At 38.1% G+C, this 21,278-nt stretch overlaps 1 protein-coding gene across 1 annotated transcript in view; it reads left to right on the top strand.

Moving 5' to 3' along the window:
• Positions 1–20,912, top strand: part of MMP20 (matrix metallopeptidase 20) — a 52,030-nt gene extending 31,118 nt beyond the window's left edge. The window contains exons 7-10 of the mRNA XM_049890025.1: positions 3,229–3,365; positions 4,325–4,481; positions 19,660–19,763; positions 20,812–20,912. Coding sequence (XP_049745982.1) covers positions 3,229–3,365; positions 4,325–4,481; positions 19,660–19,763; positions 20,812–20,912 — 499 coding nt within the window. The remainder of the gene's footprint in view (positions 1–3,228; positions 3,366–4,324; positions 4,482–19,659; positions 19,764–20,811) is intronic.
• The last annotated feature ends 366 nt before the right edge of the window (positions 20,913–21,278 follow it).

Here is a 21,278-nt window from a genome sequence, read left to right on the forward strand (position 1 = left end):
TCATTCAGTAAGGAATTTAAGACTCAATTATGTGTGAAAAGTTCCAAAATTACACTTGGGGTTCAAATCAGAAGCAAGACATTGAAATTCCTTAGAACCAGTTGTCACAGATAATGATAATATTCAACATCAAGGGTTTACTACATGCCATGCACCATCCTCAGTGCTTTACTCGGACGCAGTAATATCAACAATGAAACCACAGCACAGAGGTGTTTAATAACTTGCCCGAGGCCACGTGGTTAGTGAACGAAGGAGCCAAGTATTGAGCCCAAGGACTCTAAATCGAAAGCCTGCACTCTTAACCACTACACTTGCTACTTGGCAGATCAAGTCATTCAGGACATCAATGTTGGGTGTAACCTCAAATAAAAGATAGGGTTTAACTTTGTCTGAAGTCGTTTGTTGATTTTTAAATGAGAGCTGGAAAAAAAAAAAAAAAAAACTGGCTTTAGGGTACCAAGGAGAAAGCAGCTGGAAGTCAGCTACACCAGATCGGAGATGTAATTCAAACGGAGCTTAGTTACAAGAGGAAGGTCTGCCTCCCCCGCCCTCACTTCCCCACTTCCTCACCTCAACCATTATGAGGCCCTGAAATGCACTCTTGATGTCTTAGTAATCTTTATATGCCAAAGCATCTAGCACGGTGACTTGAACACAGTAGGCATTTCATAACTACTTATTGAGTTGAATTAATTGCAAAACACTCGCTTTTCAGATTCGTCATCAGGTTCCTAATTAATCCAAGCAACAGTTGCTGAGCTCTCCTGGGCACCCAAGCCAGAGCTTGTTGTGTGGTGCTGGAGAGGAAAGAGAAGGAGAAGCCAGTGCCTCCTGCCTTCAGGAAAGGCCAGGTCTGATTGACAAGGGGGCCAGTTATAAACAGAAAAATCAGAGATTCCAAGGCTGAGAATAAGCAAGAAGACAAGATTAGGTATGTGATGACGACGGCACTGGGTTTTTTATGTGACGAAAACCAAGACCAAAAAACAAACCAGTTGCTGCTGAGTCAATTCTGACTCATGGTGACCCCATGTGTGTCAGAGTAAAACTCTGCTCCATCGGGTTTTCAGTGGCTAAGTTTTCTGAAGCAGATCACTCTAAACTAAAACATAGTAACCCTAAAGGGCAGAGTAGAACTGCCTCATAGGGTTTCCAAGGAGCCCCTGGTGGATTTGAACTGCCAGACTTCTGGTTGGCAGCCGTAGCTCTTAACCACTACGCTACCAGGGTTTCTGCAGGTCATTCTAGGTGGATTCAAACCACCAACCTTTCAGTTGGCAAGTTGCTTAATTGTTTGCACCACCCAGGGACACTGAAAACCAACACAGCTGGTCTAATCCTGGGTCTGCCTGCCCCTAACCACTAGATGACCTTTGGGCCCATCAACATTCCTGGGTTTCAGTTTTTCATTTGTTAATATATATGTTCTAGATAAAGCCATAATGTTTCAGGCCTGGGGCAGGCAATATACTCTAATGGACATTTGTCCCTCCACTGCCACCCTATGTATTGTCTATGGTGGGTGCCTGATTAGTGGGTAGTTAAGGCCTAGGCAGATAATAATTTAAAAAATAGGCAATATCTATCTCTATGGCACCTAACAGTTTATAATGCGCTTTCATATGTACTATTCCATTTGATCTTCATAATGATCTTATGAGATGGGCCAGGTATTACTATTCCTACTTAAGAGATGATGAAACTGAGGCTTGGAAATGATGGTCAGCAGTGGAGTCAGAACTCTAGCCTACATCTTCTGAGACACAATGTGCCCATGCTGCCCGTAGAAATATCTCTCCCTTCTCCATATATCTCTCGCTTAGATTTCATCGTCAACTTAAATTGCCTCACCTGAGAAAAAAAAAAAAACTTCCCCAAATTCCTAAATGCAAAGCGCTATTCCACTAGAGGAGCCTGGGTGGCACAGCGGTTAAAAGTTCGGCTGCTAGCCAAAAAGGTTGGCAGTTCAAATCTACCAGCTGCTCCTTAGAAACCCTATGGGGCAGTTCTACTCTGACCTGTAGGGTTGCTATGAGTTGGAATCAACTCAGTGGCAGTGGGTTATCCCTCTTGTGTTTCCAAAGCATCCCAAACTTAGCTCCTCATAGCACTGATCATTCTGAAGTATAATTGCTTAATTATTTACCAGCCTCTACTTTTTTTTTTTACTACTCAATTGTAAGCTCTTTAAAGGCAGGGCCTCAGTTTTGTTCAATGTTAACATTCCTGATATCTACCACAGTGCCTGGCAATAGGTGCTTCATAAATATTTGTTTCTTGAATAGCAAAACTCAACAGAAGACTTGGGGAGCTCCTAAACTCACAACATGAAAAGTTAAATGTCAAAACTTTATTAGGGTCTCCCAGTTCACAAATAATCTTATGCACTGGTTCTAGGCTTCTAAAAAGCCAAATATACTATTCATGTTTTATAAAAATGATTTTCATCTCCAAAACACAAAATGAACCACATTTACATTGGAAATTTCATCCCAGTACCCTCATTTTTATACAGCCACGTTTTTATGGAAATAATATTGGATAAGTAGATGGAGCATTTTGAGTGGCTAAGCCTAAAATTAATATATGTGTATTAGATTTTCTGTTAATGAGCTATCAGGCCCACAGATGCAAACAATTTTGATAGATAATTATATAGGCAATACCATAACTTATGAATGCTAATATTTTTGCTGTTTTTATGGGGTATAATTAGCATCCCCCAACCGTAAAATTTTGGTTCATTTATATAACATTTATAATGTTCATCTTCTGGGTCATACTCATCTTTGTGAGATTTTAATCTAAAAAAAAAAATCAGACAAGGGAAGGGAAATTTCCATCAAATGATACTTGGAAAAAGAGAATGCACAGCTTAAGTATATAAAACATCGGTGTAAACTCCTTACTATCTCTTTCCGTGTTTTGAATACCCTTGAATAAATGGGAAAAAGGAGATTTGCAGAGATGCGAAGACAATGAAAAGGGACAAGAAATTGTACACTAAGGTCAAAAAAATGTGTTCTCCTTCCTAAAAAACGAAGCAAAAATTAAAGACAGCAAACAAAATAAAAAATGTACAGTCATCATAGGCTGATGTGTTCATCCCTACAATGTCAAAGGGCATTCAACAATGGCCTCTGAAGTGTGGTTTGCAGTACAGTTCACTCCCAATTCAATGTAAGACCTAAATCAACCCTTGATCTCTTTTGGAACATCCAATAGGATTTTCTGGCGGCGGCAGGCGCACTTGATGGCAGGAATCCGGCCCAGCACTATTACCAGCTCCTTCCCCCAAATAATGGCCAATGTGGATGCAGCTTATGAAGTGGCTGAGAGAGGCGCCGCTTACTTCTTCAAAGGTATCCTACTATGCTTGCAACATCTAGCACTATCAGCGTTTGTTCCGTGATCATGGAGCGCGTTCCCATTGCTCCTTCTCCTCAGGTTGGGTACAAAATGCCACCCCTGTGTATTGTATCAATGGCATGAATGACAATGACTCAGATGGCTCTGAGAGCCAGGCCTTTTAGTCTAGTGTGGCACTGTGCTAAGTGATGGTGCCCAGGGAGTTAGAAACCTGGTCCCTATCTTCTAGGGGCTCTGCTTGGAAAGACGTGGCACACTCTACTGAGGTCCTCTAATTAACAAAAGCAAACATGAATCCAACTCAAAGTAAACAATGCCCTTGCTGCTATGCCATGCTCAAAGGCAGCTAGGAGTATAGTGACACCTGTGACTTTAGGAGTTGGACACACATTATTTCAAACTCTGGCCCAGATCTCTATTATTTGAATGACTTTTGGAAGTTATCTAACTTCCCCAAGTCTCAGTTTCTTCCTTTGTAAAGTGATTACAGAATTATTAACCTTGAAGATGTCTTGTGACAATGGCTAGCCAATAGAAGTTAGCCAATAAATGGTAACTATCATTTTTTGCTTATATTTTCTTCATGCTGAGGGATAAAGGTAGAAGGCCGGTGTGACTTAAGTAAGAGTCATAGCAGTTGATGTCACTTGCCCTTCTTCTAGCCATATAAGACAGAAATGAGACTGTAAGTGAAAAGTATCTTGAAAAAAATGATACATTTTAAGATAAAATTGTATAAATATTATTGCTTCTAAGGCATTTTTGCCTCCAGGGAAAGTTGGAAGTCTTTTATTGAATTGAATAGTTACAGGCCTACGTCTCCTACTGGGCTAGAGCCGTGGCAAATGTCCCCTGACCTCACCTCATTTGTGACGCTGCACAGGCATCCTCATGAGTGAAGGGCATTACTAAGTGGTACACTGCGTTTATAAACTCTGATTTCTGTTTTCAGGTCCCCACTACTGGGTAACAAGAGGGTTCCAAATGCAAGGTCCTCCTAGGAGTATTTATGACTTTGGGTTCCCAAGGTTCGTGCAGCAAATAGATGCTGCTGTCTATCTCAAGAATGCCCAGAAGACCCTTTTCTTTGTGGGAGATGAATACTACAGGTATGGCTTTTCTCCTTTGTCTTTTTGATTGTCCAGATGCATTCAATGGGAAGAAAAAAAATCTTTCACAAAAAAGAACACAAAGGAAGTGAAGGCTTACTGACTCTTCCAGGCCATCGGGGTGCCACTTACAGAACTTGTTGACTCTGTTTCAAGATACGAACCATCCAAAAGATAAGTGAAGCACTCACTCAATGATTCCATTGTTTGGTCTTCGGGATACCAAACATCTTGACCTGTCAGTGCACTCATTAATGGACACCCGTGGTCTACAAGAGTGGAGGCAGCCAGGGCTTCAAACCAGTTCATTCTGGTATGAACCACTGCTGAGAATTTTCGTTTCTAACAAGTTCCCAGGCAATGCTAATGCTGCTGGTTAGGGACCAATTCTGAGAGCCACTAGTAGAACAGTGGTTCTCAAAATTTATTGTACATAAGAACCACCTGGGGATCTTGTTAAAATGTAGATTCTGATTCAGTATATCTGGGGTAGAAATTCAGATTCTCAGCAAGAGGTCTAACTGGAATGAACCAGTTCAAAGCACTGGATGCAGCATCCCCAAACATGTAATTTTATACCAGGAACGCCTGTCTCCCTGGACTTCAAAACAAAGAAGCAAAAACAGGTTCCAAGGAAATAATGATGCTAAACACCATCAGTCCATGACAGGGTCTAGTTGAAAGCTTGAGTCCAACAACTCTCAATTTGCTTAATATCACCCATTTTTAATAGCCATTTGTGGCATAAAAGAATCTATAAATGTTTGTTGTCTTCTTCCATCTGACTAATAGTATCTACCCCAATTTGGAGCTGGGAAAGTAATGTAACCAGAGCACAGATATATTTCAAGAGAAAGAAATTTTATTTTGTAAAGAAGAGAATGCCAAACAGCGTGGGGCCCCTGGCTGTTCTGTGCTCCTGAGAGGCCGGGTAACATAGCTCAAAGCATCATGTGGCACCATGAGTGGCCACTTTCAGTTCAGTGTGTGAACCATTTTTTTCTCTCAAAGCTTCCATTCTGAAACACAGTGATTGTAGTCACACCGTTTATTAAGGACCTACTATTTGCTGGGCTGAGTATGATTCTTCAAAGTCCTTCTTCAAGATAAGTTTACTGGAATCACAGTGCTGGCGTACAAGAAAATATGTATTGAGAAATGTGAATCCCATTGTGGATTTTCAGAAAATGAGATTGAGAAATACATGTATGAGAGTCTGTGTAGGAGCTTGTGGATGTTTATGTTATCATTATTATAATTATTCAGTTAATTTTTCAAAGATTACTCACAACCTGTTTCTCACTGGGGCGAATACTCACTCTTCCATTTTCTTTCTTCTCCATTTATCTCTTCATCTTTGGACTAAATCCACTGCCTGCTAGTGCATGCAGTAAAACAAGTACCTACAGCCAGGCAGGATTGAGACTTAATAGCTGAGACAATAGGTTTGATAAGGGCAGAGGTTTAAAATTCTCTGTAAATTTGAGGAGAAGGGATCCTCTGATTTTAGTGATCTCTAATGTCCCCAAGCAAACCCTGGCGGAGTAGTGATTAAGTGCTATGGCTGCTAACCAAGAGGTCGGCAGTTCAAATCCACCAGCCACTCCTTGGAAACCATATAGGGCAGTTCTACTCTGTCCTATAGTGTCACTAGGAGTCGGAATCAACTCAATGGCCATGGGTTTGATTTGAGTTCCAACATTCAGTTGCTGGTGAGACCTTGAGCAAGGTCTGTGCCTCAGTCTCTTCATCTGTAAAGTGAGATTAACAACAATACCTACCTTATAAGATTGTAAAGATTAAGTACACATAAATCATTAGAACCAAAAACCAAACCCATAGCTGTTGAGTCCCATTCCAACTAATAGGGACCTTATAGGATAGACTAGAACTGCCCCATAGAGTTTCCAAGGAGTGTCTCGTGGATTCGAACTGCTGACATTTTTGCTAGCAGCCAAGCTCTTAACTACTACTCCACCAGGGTTTCCAAATATAATATTAACCTTCCCAGTTTATTGAGACTATTGAATGAAATAATGTAGATACCTAGCACAGTGCCTGGCACATAGCAGTCACTCAAAAAAAGTAACTCTTAAAAAAAAAAAGTAACTCTTTAGAGAGAGTAGGAATTGATGGACTAATTAACCAATAATTTCTTGAAACATTGTGATAATTAACAAATGATTGCTTAAACCTCAGCATTCCTCTGAATGTCAATCCAGTCTAAGAGCTAGATTGAATTGGAATTTCTTTTTGAAATACAGAAGGGTCCTGACATTGGGCTGAAATTACTGCTTTTGGCAAAATACAGACAAACCTTTCAGTGACACAACTCTTCTACTTCACATACTCCAACACACACTGGTTTATGTGCTAAGGAATAAGAAATAACCCTGACTTACAGCTTGAAAGTTCAGAAAAAAAAAACTACGGGATCAGACCTACTTATGTGGCGTTCTGTATTCTACACAATGCACTTCATGTCTGTGATACTTTATTGCTGTGTGAACCCCTGTATTGGTTAGATATTGTATTCAGCTGCTAGTAATAGAGTCCTAAAAAATAATCGTGGCTTAAATACATAAGCGTTTGTTTTCCTCATATATGTAAAAAGTCTGATTTGGGTCCATGATCATCAGGGTTCATGGTCATCGGGGCCCAAGTTCCTTCTAATATTTTGCTCTACTATTCTTAAGGCATGGCTTCCATTCTCATGATTGCCTTACGTTTTGAGGTAGCCAATGGAGCTTCAGTCATTATACCTCTATCCTAAGCAGATAGAAGGAGGAAGAAAGGGTAAAAAGGAGACAAATGAAGTTTTGTAGGTAAGCACATGGCCACATTCAATAATATAGAGGGTCTTAAGCCCCAAATTATAGACCTAGAATTTTACTATATTTGACATCCACCAACAACGTGTCGGGTCCTATATCCTTGGCCTTTTCTGAAGTTCTTCCTTAGTCTTCATGCTAGTTCAGTCTGTGATACAAATAATGTGCTAAGAGAAAGAAAGTCTCTGGATATGCTTGTTGCTAGGGAAATTCTCCATGAACTCCTAGGGCTTGGGCCCAGTTTTAGCAAATGAATTGCTCTGAGAAAACTATTGAAGAACTTCCTCAACTAAACACTCAGGGTTCACTTGGGCACAGGTTGGTATAGGCTCTAAGAGTGAGAATCTACATGTCAGCACAGTAGTAATTTATAGGGAGCAGCCACAGAACCACAAAGTGAAACCAAGAAAGGGGTGTCTACTATAAGGATGATATTACATGCTATATCTTCAAATAACATATGGGTTAAATGTTACCTGCTTGGGCTACTTCCCCATACATCTATTTACTTTTGTTCCTTCCTTTCCTCTTTCTAGCAAGCCCTCAGTAATCCAGCCAGCATTTCTTTCTTCACATTACTTCCATCACTTATGGTTAATTTCCCCCTTTAGACGTTCTCCCTCACCTACCAATAGTACAGTAGTGACTATACCAAGGGGTTTCTGGATATTGTGGGGTTACCATCAACTCCATCAATCTTTGGGATACATAGTCAATCTTTTTGGAATATTATATAAAGTGATTTTCAAATCTATAGATTTCATCCCTTTTTAATCATATTACCACCCGAAATCATTCTTTCTATCCAGATATACTAGAGGCATCATCGCTGCAAAGTAGGGCACAATATCCCACATTATATCCTTCCTAGATGTCCCAGGGGCACTGAAAATGGTTCTTTATAATTAAGGATTTTAAAGTAAGTCACCATAGAGAAATAAAGAGTAAGCAGTTAAAGTAAGAAAGGTGATGAAGAGTCCAAAATCTTACTTTTAATGTCTTAAATTAAAAAACATTATTTTCATTATAAAATCACCATATTCAGCCTACATTTATAAGGCATGATTATGGGTCAGGCTCTATACTAGACTCTTGACACTCACTAGAAGACATAGAGTTTGATGGTAAACAGTGTGGCCAAGAGTAAGAGCTATGGTGTTAATCTTGACTCTACTAGCAATCAACTGGCAATCTAGATCACCTCTCTGTCTCAGGTTCCTTACCTACAAAATGGAGATAAAATTAGTACCTACATCATAGAGTTATGGGATTGAATGACAAAAATGTGAAATGCCTGACACATAATAAGCACTCAGTTCATGTTGGGTGTTATTAATTCCCCCAACAGTTCTTATAGTTGAGAATAAATATATAGATAAATAATTAAGAGCAATCTAACTGCCATGAGTACCTTGACAAAAGTCTGCACAGGGATCAGTTGGGCAAAACAAAGGGGAACCACTAACTCCAGCAAAGTTGCCAGAAAAAAATTCATAGAGGAAGTGATAACTGACCCCAGTCTGAGAGCTGAGTAGGAGTTTCCTACACAGGGAGGTAGAAAGGGGGGTGGCTTCCAGGCAGAGAGAACAGTTGAAGCAAAGGCACTGATGCATGAAATAGCTGGTGTGTATGGGGAAATTTATACGCAGTTCAGAATGACTAGAAAATGGGCTAAAATGAGAGATGTGGCCCAAGGATAAGCAGAGTGTAGATCTTGGAAGGCCTATGCCTTTCTAGGGAGTTCAGTGTTCATTCTGTAGAAAAGAAAGCAAAAAACCAAACCCGTAGCAGTGAAGTCGATTCCGACTCATAGTAACCCTATAGGACAGAGTAAAACTGCCCCATAGAGTTTCCAAGGAGCAGCTGGTGGATTCCTACGGCTGACCTTTTGGCTTACAGCCACAGCTCTTAACCACTGTGCCACCAGGGCTCCAATAGAAAAGAAGTGCATCTTTAAATGTTTTAAATAAGAGAATAACCCAATCAGATTTGTTTTAAAAAAAACTATCACTCTAGCAGCGGTGTCACTGGTTTAGAGCTGGTGCAAGACTGGGAGCCACCTAACTCAGTTAGGCCGGAAGGCAGTGAATAACATATTCAAAGTATTCAAAGAAAAAGCTCTCAACCAAGAATCCTATGTGCAGCAAAATTATTTTTCAAAAACAAAGGCCAAATAAAGACATTCCCTAGATAAACAAAAACTGAGAGGATCCCTTGCTAGAAAACTTGCCTTACAAGAGATACTAAAAGAAGTTCTTTAGGCTGAAAGCAAAAGACGCCAGAGAGTAATCTGAATCAACATTTTTAAAAGGCCACCAGGAAAGGAAATTATGTAATTATAAAATTATAAAAAATATATAAATGCATATTTCTTCTCCTTTCTTAACTGATTTAAAATTCAGTTGTATAAAATAATATATAATTGTATTGTCAGGCCTGTAACATACAGAAATATATTTTCCAGTAACAGCACAAAGAAGCTGTATGGGAACAAAGCTGTAGTAGGTGAAGGAAATTATACCAGATAGTAACTAAAATGCACAGGGACAAATGAAGAGAACCAGAGATGGTAAAGAAGAAGGTTAATGTAAGAAGAGCTATAAATATATATTTGCTCTCTTTTCTTCTCTCGACTTCTTTGAAAAATATACCATTATATTAAAAAAAATTATAACAATGTATTCTCAGGTTTATAATATATACAGATTTGATATGTACAGCAATAGCACCAAAAAGGTGGGGGAGAATAGAACTACATAGGAGTAACGTTTCTATATCTTACTGGAATTAAATTAGTATATATCTGAAGCAGGTTCTAGCAAATTAAGATTTATATGGTAAGCCTACAGAAACCACTAAGGAAATAACTCAAAAAATATATCATGAAAGAACCATTAAAGATATTAAAGTTTTACATTAGAAAATATTCATAAATACAAAAGAAAGCAGTAAAGGAAGAAAAGAAGAATAAAAAAAGACAAGATACATAGAAAACAAAAAGTAAAATGGCAGATGTAAATCCAACTCTATCAATAAAATAGTAACATTAAATGTGAATAGATTAAACAATCCAATTAAATAGGAGAGATTGTCAGGCTGTCAAAAAAAAAAGATCCAACTACATGTGTCTACAGAAAAAATACTTAGAGTCAAAGATACAGATAGATTGAAAGTAAAAGAATGGAAAAAGATACAGCATGAAAACCAATCATAAGAAAGCTACAGTGGTTATGCAATATCCAACAAAATAGACTTAAAAAAAAAAGTTACTTGAAACAAAAAGGGATATTTTATAAAGATAAAAATGTCAATTCATCAGGAAGACATAACAATTTTAAACATATACGCACCTAAGAATGGAACCAGAAAAAAACTGGAAGCAAAAACTGAGAGGTATGAAGGGAGAAATTAACAATTTACAATTCAACAATAATAACTGGAAACTTCAATACCCCACTTTCAATAATGGATAAAACAGCTGGACAGAAGATCAAGAAGGAAACAGAGACTTGATTAACCCTCTGAATCAAATAGACCTAGCAAACATCAATAGAACACTCTACCCAACTGCAGAATATACATTCTTCTTAAGTGCCCATAGAACATTCTCCAGGAGAGATCATATTCTGGTACATAAAAAAAAATGCAATAAATTTACAAAGATCAAAATAATACAAGGTAGGTTCTCTGACCACATTGGAATAAAATTAGAAATCAATAGGAGAAAGAAATGTCAGAAGCTCAGGTGTGTGGGGAAATTAAATAACATACTCGTAAATAACCCACGGTACAAAGGAGAAATCAAAAGGGAATTATAAAATACTTTGAGGAGAATTAAAATGCAGATACAACATACCAACACTTATGGGATACAGATAAAGTAGTGCTTAGAGGGAAATTTATAGCTGTAATTGCCTATAGTAAAAGAAAGATTTCACATCAATAGCCAGTCTTCCACCTTTAGGCCCTGGAAAAAGAACCACAAGCTAAACCTAGAGAAAGCAGATGAAGGAAATGATAAAGATTAGAGTGAAAATAAATTAAACAGAGAGTAGATAATAAAACTAACAAAACCAAAAACTGGTTTTTGTAAAAGATCAACAAAACTGACAAACTTTTAACTAGACTAAACAAGTAAAAAAGAGAAGGCCCAAATTACTAAAATCAGAAATGAAAGACGAGAAATCAATATTGACCTTCCTGAAATAAAAAAGAATTATAAAGGAATTTTGTGAACAATTGTGTGCCAATTTGATCTATAAATTCAACTCAATCCCTATCAGAATACCAGCTGACTTCATTATAGAACTGACAAGCTGATTCTGAAATTCATATGGAATTGCAAGGGACTCAGAATAGCCAAAAAAATTCTTGAAAAAAATGAACAAATTTGGAAGACCCACACTTACCCATTTCAAGACTTACTACAAAGTAACAGTAATCAAGACAGTGTAGTATTGGCATAAGGACAGATCAATGGAATAAAATTGAAAGTCCAGAAACAGACCCTTACATCTATGGTCAAGTGATTTTTCTACAGGGATCCCAAGGCTATTCAATGGGAAAGAATAATCTCTTCAACAAATGTTGCTGGGCTAACTGAATACCCATATGCAGAAGAATGAATTTGAACCGCCACCTCATGCAAAAAGTAAAAATTAGCTCAAACTTCATCAAAGAGCTGATATTTTTCATATTGTTACAAACTCTTTGTTCCAGGTTATAGAATTAAAACTGTAAAACTCTTAGAAGAAAACATAGTGGTAAATCTCCATGACCATGGATTTGAAAATGAATTCTTAGATATGACACCAAAAGCACAAGCAATAAAAGAAAAAAAGAGATATTGAACTTTATTAAAATTGAAAACTTTTTTCCTTAAAAGGACACTATCAAGAAAGTGAAAGGATAACCTACAGAATGGAAGAAAATATTGGCAAATCATATAACTGAAAAAAAGGCTTGTATCTAGAATATAAAAAGAATGCATAATTCAATAATAAAAGGACAAATTACTCAGTTAAATAATGGACAATGGATCTGTATAAACACTCGTCCAAAGAATATATACAAATGACAAAAACCAAAAAACGCACTGCTGCTGAGTCGATTCCAACTCATAGCAACCCTATAGGACAGAGTAGAACTGCCCTATAGGGTTTCCAAGGAGGGCCTGGGGAATTCAAACTGCTGACCTCTTGGATAGCAGCCATAGCTCTTAAGCACCACACCATAATCACACAAAAAATGCTCAACATCGTTAGTCATCAGGAAAATGCTAATCAAAACCACAATGCGACATCACTTAACACCAGTAGGATGGCTATAATCAAAAGTCAGATATTATCAAGTGTTGGTAATGATGTGGAGAAATCAGAACCCTTATACGCTGCTGCTGAGAATGTAAATTGGTACAGTCACTTTGGAAAATAGTCTGGCAGTTTCTCAAAAAGTTAATCCAGAATTACTATTTTACCCAGCAATTCACTCCTAGGTAGATACTCAAAAAGAACTGAAAACATTTGTCCACACAAAAACTACGTAAAAGTATGTACGTGAATGTTCATTGCAACATTATTCATAAGAGCCAAAAGGTAGAAATAACCCAAATGTCCATCAAGTGATGAATGGATAAATAAAATGTGGTATACTCATACAATGGAATGTTATTCAGCCATAAGAAGGAATGAAGTACTAATACACCATGGCATGGATGAACCTTGAAAATATCATGCTAAGTGAAAAAATGTAATTACAATCCCATTTATACGAAATGTCTAGAATAGTCAAATCTATAGGGACAGAAAGTAGCTTAGTAGTTGCCTAGGGCTTAGTGGGGTAGGGGGATTGAAGGGGTGATGGCTAAAAGGTATACGGTTTCTTTCTAGAGTGATGAAAATGTTCTAAAATTGATGATGGTAATGATAGCACAATTCTGTGAATATGGTAAAAATCACTAAATTCTTAGGAGAGAGAGAGACAAAGTATTACAATAAACCGATCAGAGCTGATGAGTTTGGGGCTAGGGGTGGATTTGATTGCCTTTCAAGAAATAGAAAATTAAGGTCTTGGTGACTGATTAGCTGGGAGACACTTCTTCAATAATCAGAGTTTTGATTTTGCCATCCACCAAATTAGTGAGTTAAGAAATAAAGCAGAATTGGGGTAATAAAGAGAAGTTTCTATTTTGTACATGTGAAGTTTGATGTCACAGTGGGACCCCAGAATGGGAATGTTGTCCAGAAGAGAGTTGGATGTATAGTCTTGAACTCAAGAGAACAGACGCTGGAGAGATGGATTTGGAATTTATCAATCAGGTGGTAGAGTATATGTGAGAGTATAAACCTGCCCAGGAAGAAGGGGGCCAAGGATAGCCTGTGATGCTCATTATAGAAAACATGGAAGATAACAAAGAGAAAGAAATTCCACCAATTGCCAGCACAAAAGATAACCATTTTAATAGTTTTTCTTCTGTTCCCTGCCCCCGCCCTTGGTTTTCTCACCCCCATTTTTATATAGTTAAATACATAAATTTGTATTCTGACATTTCCCACTTAAAGTTTTACGTGGATATTTTTCCAAATTGTTACAAACTCCTGGCCTCAAAATCTTCTCACGGTCTTTGGCCTTTTTCTCCATGGGGTCCTGGTTCCTAACTCCCATCTAAGATGGAACATGGTAGCTTCTTGCTCTTCTCACTTCTATTCATTCCTGATCACTCTTCCATCCCTCTCAGCCCCCTGCCCTTTTCCAGAGTAGATCACAAAGGCCCCTTCCACCATGAAAACCATGTGATTCCTGGCTAGAAGCAGATTATTAACCTCACAGGGAAATCCCAGATTTCCATTTCCTTGTCCCTCCTGATCCACACCAGAAAGGTCACCTGAGAGAAATTTCCTGAAAGCACGTGTCTTAGATACCTAATCAGTAAGTTCACCCATTTGCCATCCTTTCTTACATTTTCTAAACATCCTTTAGCAGACTCAAAGGAGTCAGAATGGAATCAGTTATGCCATTGATACATGATAGACATGGTCACAATCAAAACACCGGAAATTCCTAGCAAATCTAAACTCTAAGCATACATATTGACTTAAACAAAACTGCAGGCCTTTACCAAAACAGTCTCCAAGTCCTGAGATTACAGAGGTGGAGAGTAAGATAAAAAAGAATAACATATCTGAAAAATTACTTCAGATCCAAAGCACTATGATATTGCTAGTAAAGTTTAACTGTTAGAGAGGATTTATTTAATCTCTACATCCTTTAATCAATATTCAATGATGAAACAAATGCCTATACAGGAAATGAACAGTTATACGTAAATCATTTTTAGTTTGATATTTAGGTTCAACAAACAAGGCCTTAGTGATGAGAAAATGTATGTGATAATTTTAGCAGGTATCTAGGACAGAGTTCATTCTCAATAAACTTTTATTTATTTCCTTAATATTCAAATTCAACTAATATTTTTCAATGGTTTATTATGTGTTGGGAATCATACTGGGTATTATCTCATGTCCTCTCATTTTCCTATTTGCCTTCTCAACAGTCTTGAGAAGTAAGTACTGCTATCTCCATTTAACAGTTAAAAAACATTGTAACCCGGAGAGGTTAAGTGATTAATTCAAGGTCACACAGGTAAAAAGTAGTCAATTGGAGGATATAACTTATGTTCTCTGAAGTCAAATTAAGGACTCTTTCCCATTCACCATTAATTTATCGTCAGTCAAAATACCTATACCCATGATTCTCGTCACATAATTTGTCTTTTATCCTCCTGGAAAATCCTCAACACGCAGTAGACCTTCTTAACCTTAATCCCATCTCTAATTAATTTCCCTGGACCATCTCCAACATTTTCTATCTCTCCTTTCTTCACCCATTCTCAACCTTGGCTACTACTGCAAAACATTATCCCGATAAATTGTGTTTAAAGATTAGATAAAGATTAAACTCCTCTATACCTTGGGATCCCAGATGAAGTTACAAAATTCACTGAAGCTCCTACAAATAAGCCTGAGTTAATGGCTCTTGGGGTCAAAATAAACTACAAAAGCCTTATGGCTTAGGCCTGACCTGGGTGTCTACCTGTGCATATGTGTATGTGTGTGTATGTGTGTGTGTGTATAAATTGTTTCTTATCCTTGAAACCACTATTTTCCAGAGCACTTTCTCCTGATCACAGAGCCAGTACATAACAGACTCAGAGTTCAAACCCAGAGCCATCTGACTGTGTATGTGGTACTCTTTGCTCTATAACAGAAATCCCCAAATGTCTGTCCACAAACCAAAGGCTAGTTCATCAGAAAGTCTTCATCAGTCCAGAGCAAAATGAGAAAAACAAGCACAGTATTATAATCATGTTTGCAGTCGGGGGAAGGGGGAGAAGGATGATGTCAATGTAAAGATATATTCTTGACAAGAACCAGATTTTATTCTGAAATTATGTCCTTTCTGCATTTTTGGGGGGGGTGTTACATTTTTTTATCTTCGTGAAATGATAATGAAAATACCAAATCTAAAAACCAAACCCAGTGCTGTTGAGTCAATTCCGACTCATAGCGACCTATAGTTTCCAAGGAGTGCCTGGAAATAGATGATAATTTTTTGATAGTTTGATGGTAATGTTCTTACTTGGTAAAATGAAAAGTCAATAAACCAGTGTTAGTACCAAAATTCTTTTTGAAATATTACCTGTCCATAAAATCTGGAGTCCAAGAATTACTGCACTAAACAATGCCTGGCATGAAGCGATAAAAATAAGAAACACTGGTTTTCTTTATCCCAGTGGCCTTTTACTTTCTGAAATCCATCATTCAAGTTTCATTCTTTTAGATTTCAGTTAGTTCCCAGCTAACCCCCAAATCGTGATTTGTGTCAGACTGATCTTGTGAATGAGAATTTGTTGAAAGTAATATTCTTTAGAAAGCAGTTATAGGATAAGAGGTGGAAGGGCAGAAAGAACTAGTTGTTATTGTTAGTGCCACTGAGTTGATTCTAACTCATGGTGACCCCATGTGTATTGTTATTCTGAGTAGAACTGTGCTCCGTAAAGTTTTCAAGGTGTGATCTATCTAAACAGATCACCAGGCCTGTCTTCCAAGGTGCTTCTGGGTGGGTTTGAACGCCAACCTTTTGATTAATAGTCCAGCATTTAACCATCTCTGCCACCCAGGAACTCCTTAGTAGAAGGGATAGGGGCTATTAAACATAAAAGTGGTAGAAAGGATAAAGGAAATCAACTTAGTGATGTCACACTGTTGCCAAGGATTAAGTCTAAATTTTTATACATGTTACTGAGGATTTAAATTCTCAGTTAGATGTAGCTTTTCTAAAACTTCTTCTGATATTTTATTTACATATAGTATTATTACCTCCATTATACTCCGAATAGGTATTATATAAGATTTTAGAAGTGTAGGGGTTAAGTTCTATGGCTGCTAACCAAAGGGTTGGCAGTTTGGATCCATCAGGTGCTCCTTGGAAACTCTATGGGGCAGTTCTACTCTGTCTTATAGGGCTGCTATAAGTCGAAATCGACTCGACAGCAGTGGGTTTGGTTTTTTTAGTACCACCCCTGTTAGTGAACTAAATAGAGAAAAAGAGAAAACTTTCTTTTTCAGACTTTTCTATTGGATTAATATTCATTGTTTTCTCTTCAAAAACTTATTCCTGTATTATTTCAATTATTTCTTTATTCTCAAGAAAAAAGAGGGGCTGTGGTTCAGTCTTTTCATGCTTTCCAGACTTCTCCATCCAATTTAATTATAATACAAGCAGATTCCAGCTTGTAATAGGTTCAGTTACAAATATTCTCTTGTCAGTCACTTGTTTGTAAATGAGAACATATTTTTCCATAAAACAATATAAATGGTGATTAAGTTTCCAAACTCACTCGTCAATATCTACTTAACATACACAAAGGTAAGGCATAGCTCTAATAACGATGAGTAACTCATCTTAAAATTCTCTATTCAGAGGATGACAAAGGAGGTTAATAGCTTGTCACCATTTTCCCTGAGCATGGGGTCCACTTAGGTCTCCCTCTGTACCTACAGACATACCAAAGGCCTCTTGGTAGGTTTGTCCTTGCTTTTAAGTCCCACCCCCATAAATACTTTAAACTTTGGAATTCCCTTCCTCACTCCCTCCAATCAAAGCTTCCATTTCCTCAGTGCAGCTGTCTCAGGGAAGTGAGAGAAATCAACCTAATGAACAGAGATTAATGTGTAAATAACCAGTATTTCCATTTTTTAAAAAGGATTCTTATTGGTGGGATGTCAGACACTGCAACAGTGTGAGCAAAAGAAATCTAGGCTATTGAGGTGCCAGTGTCCCTGAGCTGTTCCTCTATTTATCCTTTTTTTTTCCCCCTAACTCCACTCCTGATGCCATGAAATCACTCCTCCTAATAGTGTGGGAGTCCCTGGGTGACACAAATGGCTAAGTGCTCAGCTACTAGCCAAAAGGTTGGCAGTTCGAACCCAATCAAAGATGCCTCAGAAGCGAGGCCTGGCATTCTGCTTCCAAAAGGTCACAGCCTTGAAACCCTATGGAGCACTTCTACTTTGCACACATGGGGCCATCACGAGTCAGAATAGGCTCAATGGCAACTAACAGCAATGATAGTGTATGAGTACCTTGTTCCCACATCCTCTTTTTTGGTACTTTCTGATGACAATGAAATACCGTAAATTATTACCGTTTTCATTTGTGCTCCAGGTAACTCAGAGAGTTCAGTTTTCCCCTTGGCCTGCAGGAAGGTTCTAATGACTCTCCTGGGAAGGGAGTTTAGAGAAGTTAGCTTCCACCTCTGTCCCCGACACCCCATAAAGCAGTGCAACTGTCTGGGCAGTTTCAGCCTGAATAGTTCTTTCTTAAGGTTTGACTCCTGCTGTGTGTCACGAGACATTTGTCCTCTAGTCTGTGTAGTCATAGCTACATGAGAGTCACATTTCAGGAGAAGGTAGGCGTAATCTGCTACCCCAGGAAACTGCCTAGAAGCCCAAACATCAGGAAAAATTGTCTGACCTTTTGGTGGGAAGGGATTGGGGTGTTCACCCTGGAATGTCCCCAGTGGGAGCTCTGTGCCAATGAAGAGTGGGCTTTTCCACACTTTAATAGAAGTCTTACTGAAGAGATGAGGGTCCCCTTTGCCTTCAAACGGGAACTGTCATGCTGACTCACACAAGCAGTTACAAATCTTCAGGGATTTCATTGAATGGGCATTGCTGATCCAGAAAAAGAAACATAATTTACTATTAAAAAAAAAAAAAATTTTTTTTTAATTTACTATTAGGTCAGACATATTACCTTTCCAGGAAACAAAACCAATTTAATTCAATTAATTTATTTAAAAGTTAGAGGCTTAGTTATTCTAGGTTTTCTTGCTTCGTATCTGTTGATCATTTACAAACCTTTGTCCATTCAACATGCATTATTTGTTCAACCTCTCCTCCATGAGCACACAGCAATAAGCTTCCAATTATTTGGTAAGTGAAGACATGAAAAGAAAGAGAGAGAATAGTTACAATAAATAATAAAGCATTAAAAATACACGTAGAGTTTGTTTTGAAAGGCAATATTTTAAAAAGGATTATAGGAATATGTTACTATGATATATAGAATGACTAATTCTAAGCAATACATCTGGGAATTTTTCAAGAGGCTCTTTAGAGTAAATTACTCCCATTCTAGCGGTTCCATAATCTCAGGAGCCTGGGAGAATAGTAATACAACCGGCTGCCATCAAGTGGATTCAAACTCACGGTGATCCAATGTGCGTCAGAGTAGAACTATGCTCCCTAGTGTTTTCAATGGCTGATTTTTCTGAAGCGGATCTCCAGGCTTTTCTTCTTTGGTGCCTCTTGGTGGACTTGAACTACCAAACTTTTGGTTAGCAGCTGAGCATGTGAACCATTTGCACCACCCAGGGATAGTAGTAATAAAGATCTGCAATCTGGTTTTAGTATTTCAAGAGGCCTAATTAAAAAAAAAAAAAAGGAAACCCTGGTGGTGTAGCGGTTAAGACCTACGACTGCTCACCAAAAGGTAAGCAGTTCGAATTCACCAGGTGCTCCTTAGAAACTGTATGGGGCAGTTGTACTCTATCCTATAGGGTCACTATGAGTTGGGATTGACTCGATGGCAGTGGGTTTGTTTTTTTTTTAATTAAAATCAAAAAACTTGTGGGTTTGTGTGTGTGTGTGCAAGTGCGTGCGTGAGATAGAGAGAGAGAAATTTCCAAATTAAATCATGAATTAGCCCTGGTTAAATATGCCTGACCATCCACAACCAATAAAAACCTCTTGTTAATATTATTTATGAAATAACACTTCTTCCAGCTATGATGAAAGGAAAGGGAAAATGGAAAAAGACTATCCAAAGAACACTGAAGAAGAATTTTCAGGAGTAAGTGGCCAAATAGATGCTGCTGTGGAATTAAATGGTGAGCGTTTTGTTTTGTTTTTTTTGTTTCCATCTAAAACTATTTCTTAGTGGAAATTGCAATACAACACCTGGGCTCTGCTTTAACACAACAGAAAATGGATTTCCAAATGAGAGTCCTCGTTGCTTTGCAAGTTTAGCTAACCTGGTTATTCATTAGAAAGAGCCACTATAAAAGGTGTGCCATTGTGATTCTCTCCTTGCTAATAGAAAAGTTCTAAAAGTATACATTCAACCCATTAGTTGGCTAGATCATAAAGTCCCCCCAGGTTAAAATTATCTTTTTCATCTTTAAAAACAACCTTTCCAGTGCTTTTCCCCAGTCTATCACCCCAACACCTGAACTTTAATACACAGCTGGGAAAGTTGATTTCAACCGGCCTGGAAGATTGCAATTGAATCTGTTGCATCAGCCGGTCAACACATACTTCTTGAGTGTTAGCACAGAGCTGGGTACTGTTCAGGAACGCAAAGAAAGTTCCAAACTTTGCCTCCGCTCTCCAGGAACGGTCAGCATCTTTGGAAAATGTCCATTCATCCAACACATATGAAATTACTGGAGAACAAGACAACCTATAACTTGACATTGAATCATATAATATCATCTTCACAGTAGCTGCAAAAGGTGATCTGAGAAAGAAAAGATCAGAGTTAGCAGCATTAGTTGGAGATTTCATGGTGGAACTTCGGCTGGATTTTGAAGAATGGCTAGAGATTTGACTAGGGAGAGGAAAGATGGGGTGTGGATTCCTGGAATGGAAGAACTTTATGAGAAGCACAAAGCATAACAGAGCATGACATGTATGAGTGACCTCAAAGGAAAGGCCATCCCCTAGCTGGAACAAAGAGGAAACATGAGAGATGATAGAGAAGTTAGGGGTGACCAGTTCTCGGGCTTTGCAAGAGCCAAGCAGTGGACTAGCTAACTGGAACCTACAAACTCTCAATTGCCCTCTGGTGCCACCTCGAGAATGCTGCAGTTACAAATTCTTCCATTTATATATTTGCAAGTCATCTGGTAACCATAATCTCAACTTTGTCTCTTTTAGGCTACATTTACTTCTTTTCAGGACCAAAAGCATACAAGTATGATACGGAGAAGGAAGATGTGGTTAGTGTGCTGAAATCAAGTTCCTGGATTGGTTGCTAAATAGAAAAGTCTAGTCTTTCCCCAAAAATGAAGACTACAAGCAGCTGTAACTGGATATTAAGGACTGAAGCAGAATGTAGGATAGGGATTCTTCCCACAGCCTTCGATTCTAAGGGTAATTTAGAGTTCATTGAAGATAATCGTGCTTCTGGGTTTTATCACAGCCATGTATTCAGAGATTTAATCCAAAAGAAAAACTCCTATATGGCCAACTTTATACAAAATCAGAATCAACACAACACACTCTCCTATTAGACACCTATTATTATTTTCTTGCCCAATATATTGAAGCAAATTGTTTCCTTTGAATTTTATTCCTAGGAGGAAGCCTACTTGTGGATTTTCTGAAACATAATTTTTTAAGAG

The sequence above is a fragment of the Elephas maximus genome, chromosome 7 (genome assembly GCF_024166365.1).
Source record: "Elephas maximus indicus isolate mEleMax1 chromosome 7, mEleMax1 primary haplotype, whole genome shotgun sequence".
Classification (NCBI taxonomy): domain Eukaryota; kingdom Metazoa; phylum Chordata; class Mammalia; order Proboscidea; family Elephantidae; genus Elephas; species Elephas maximus.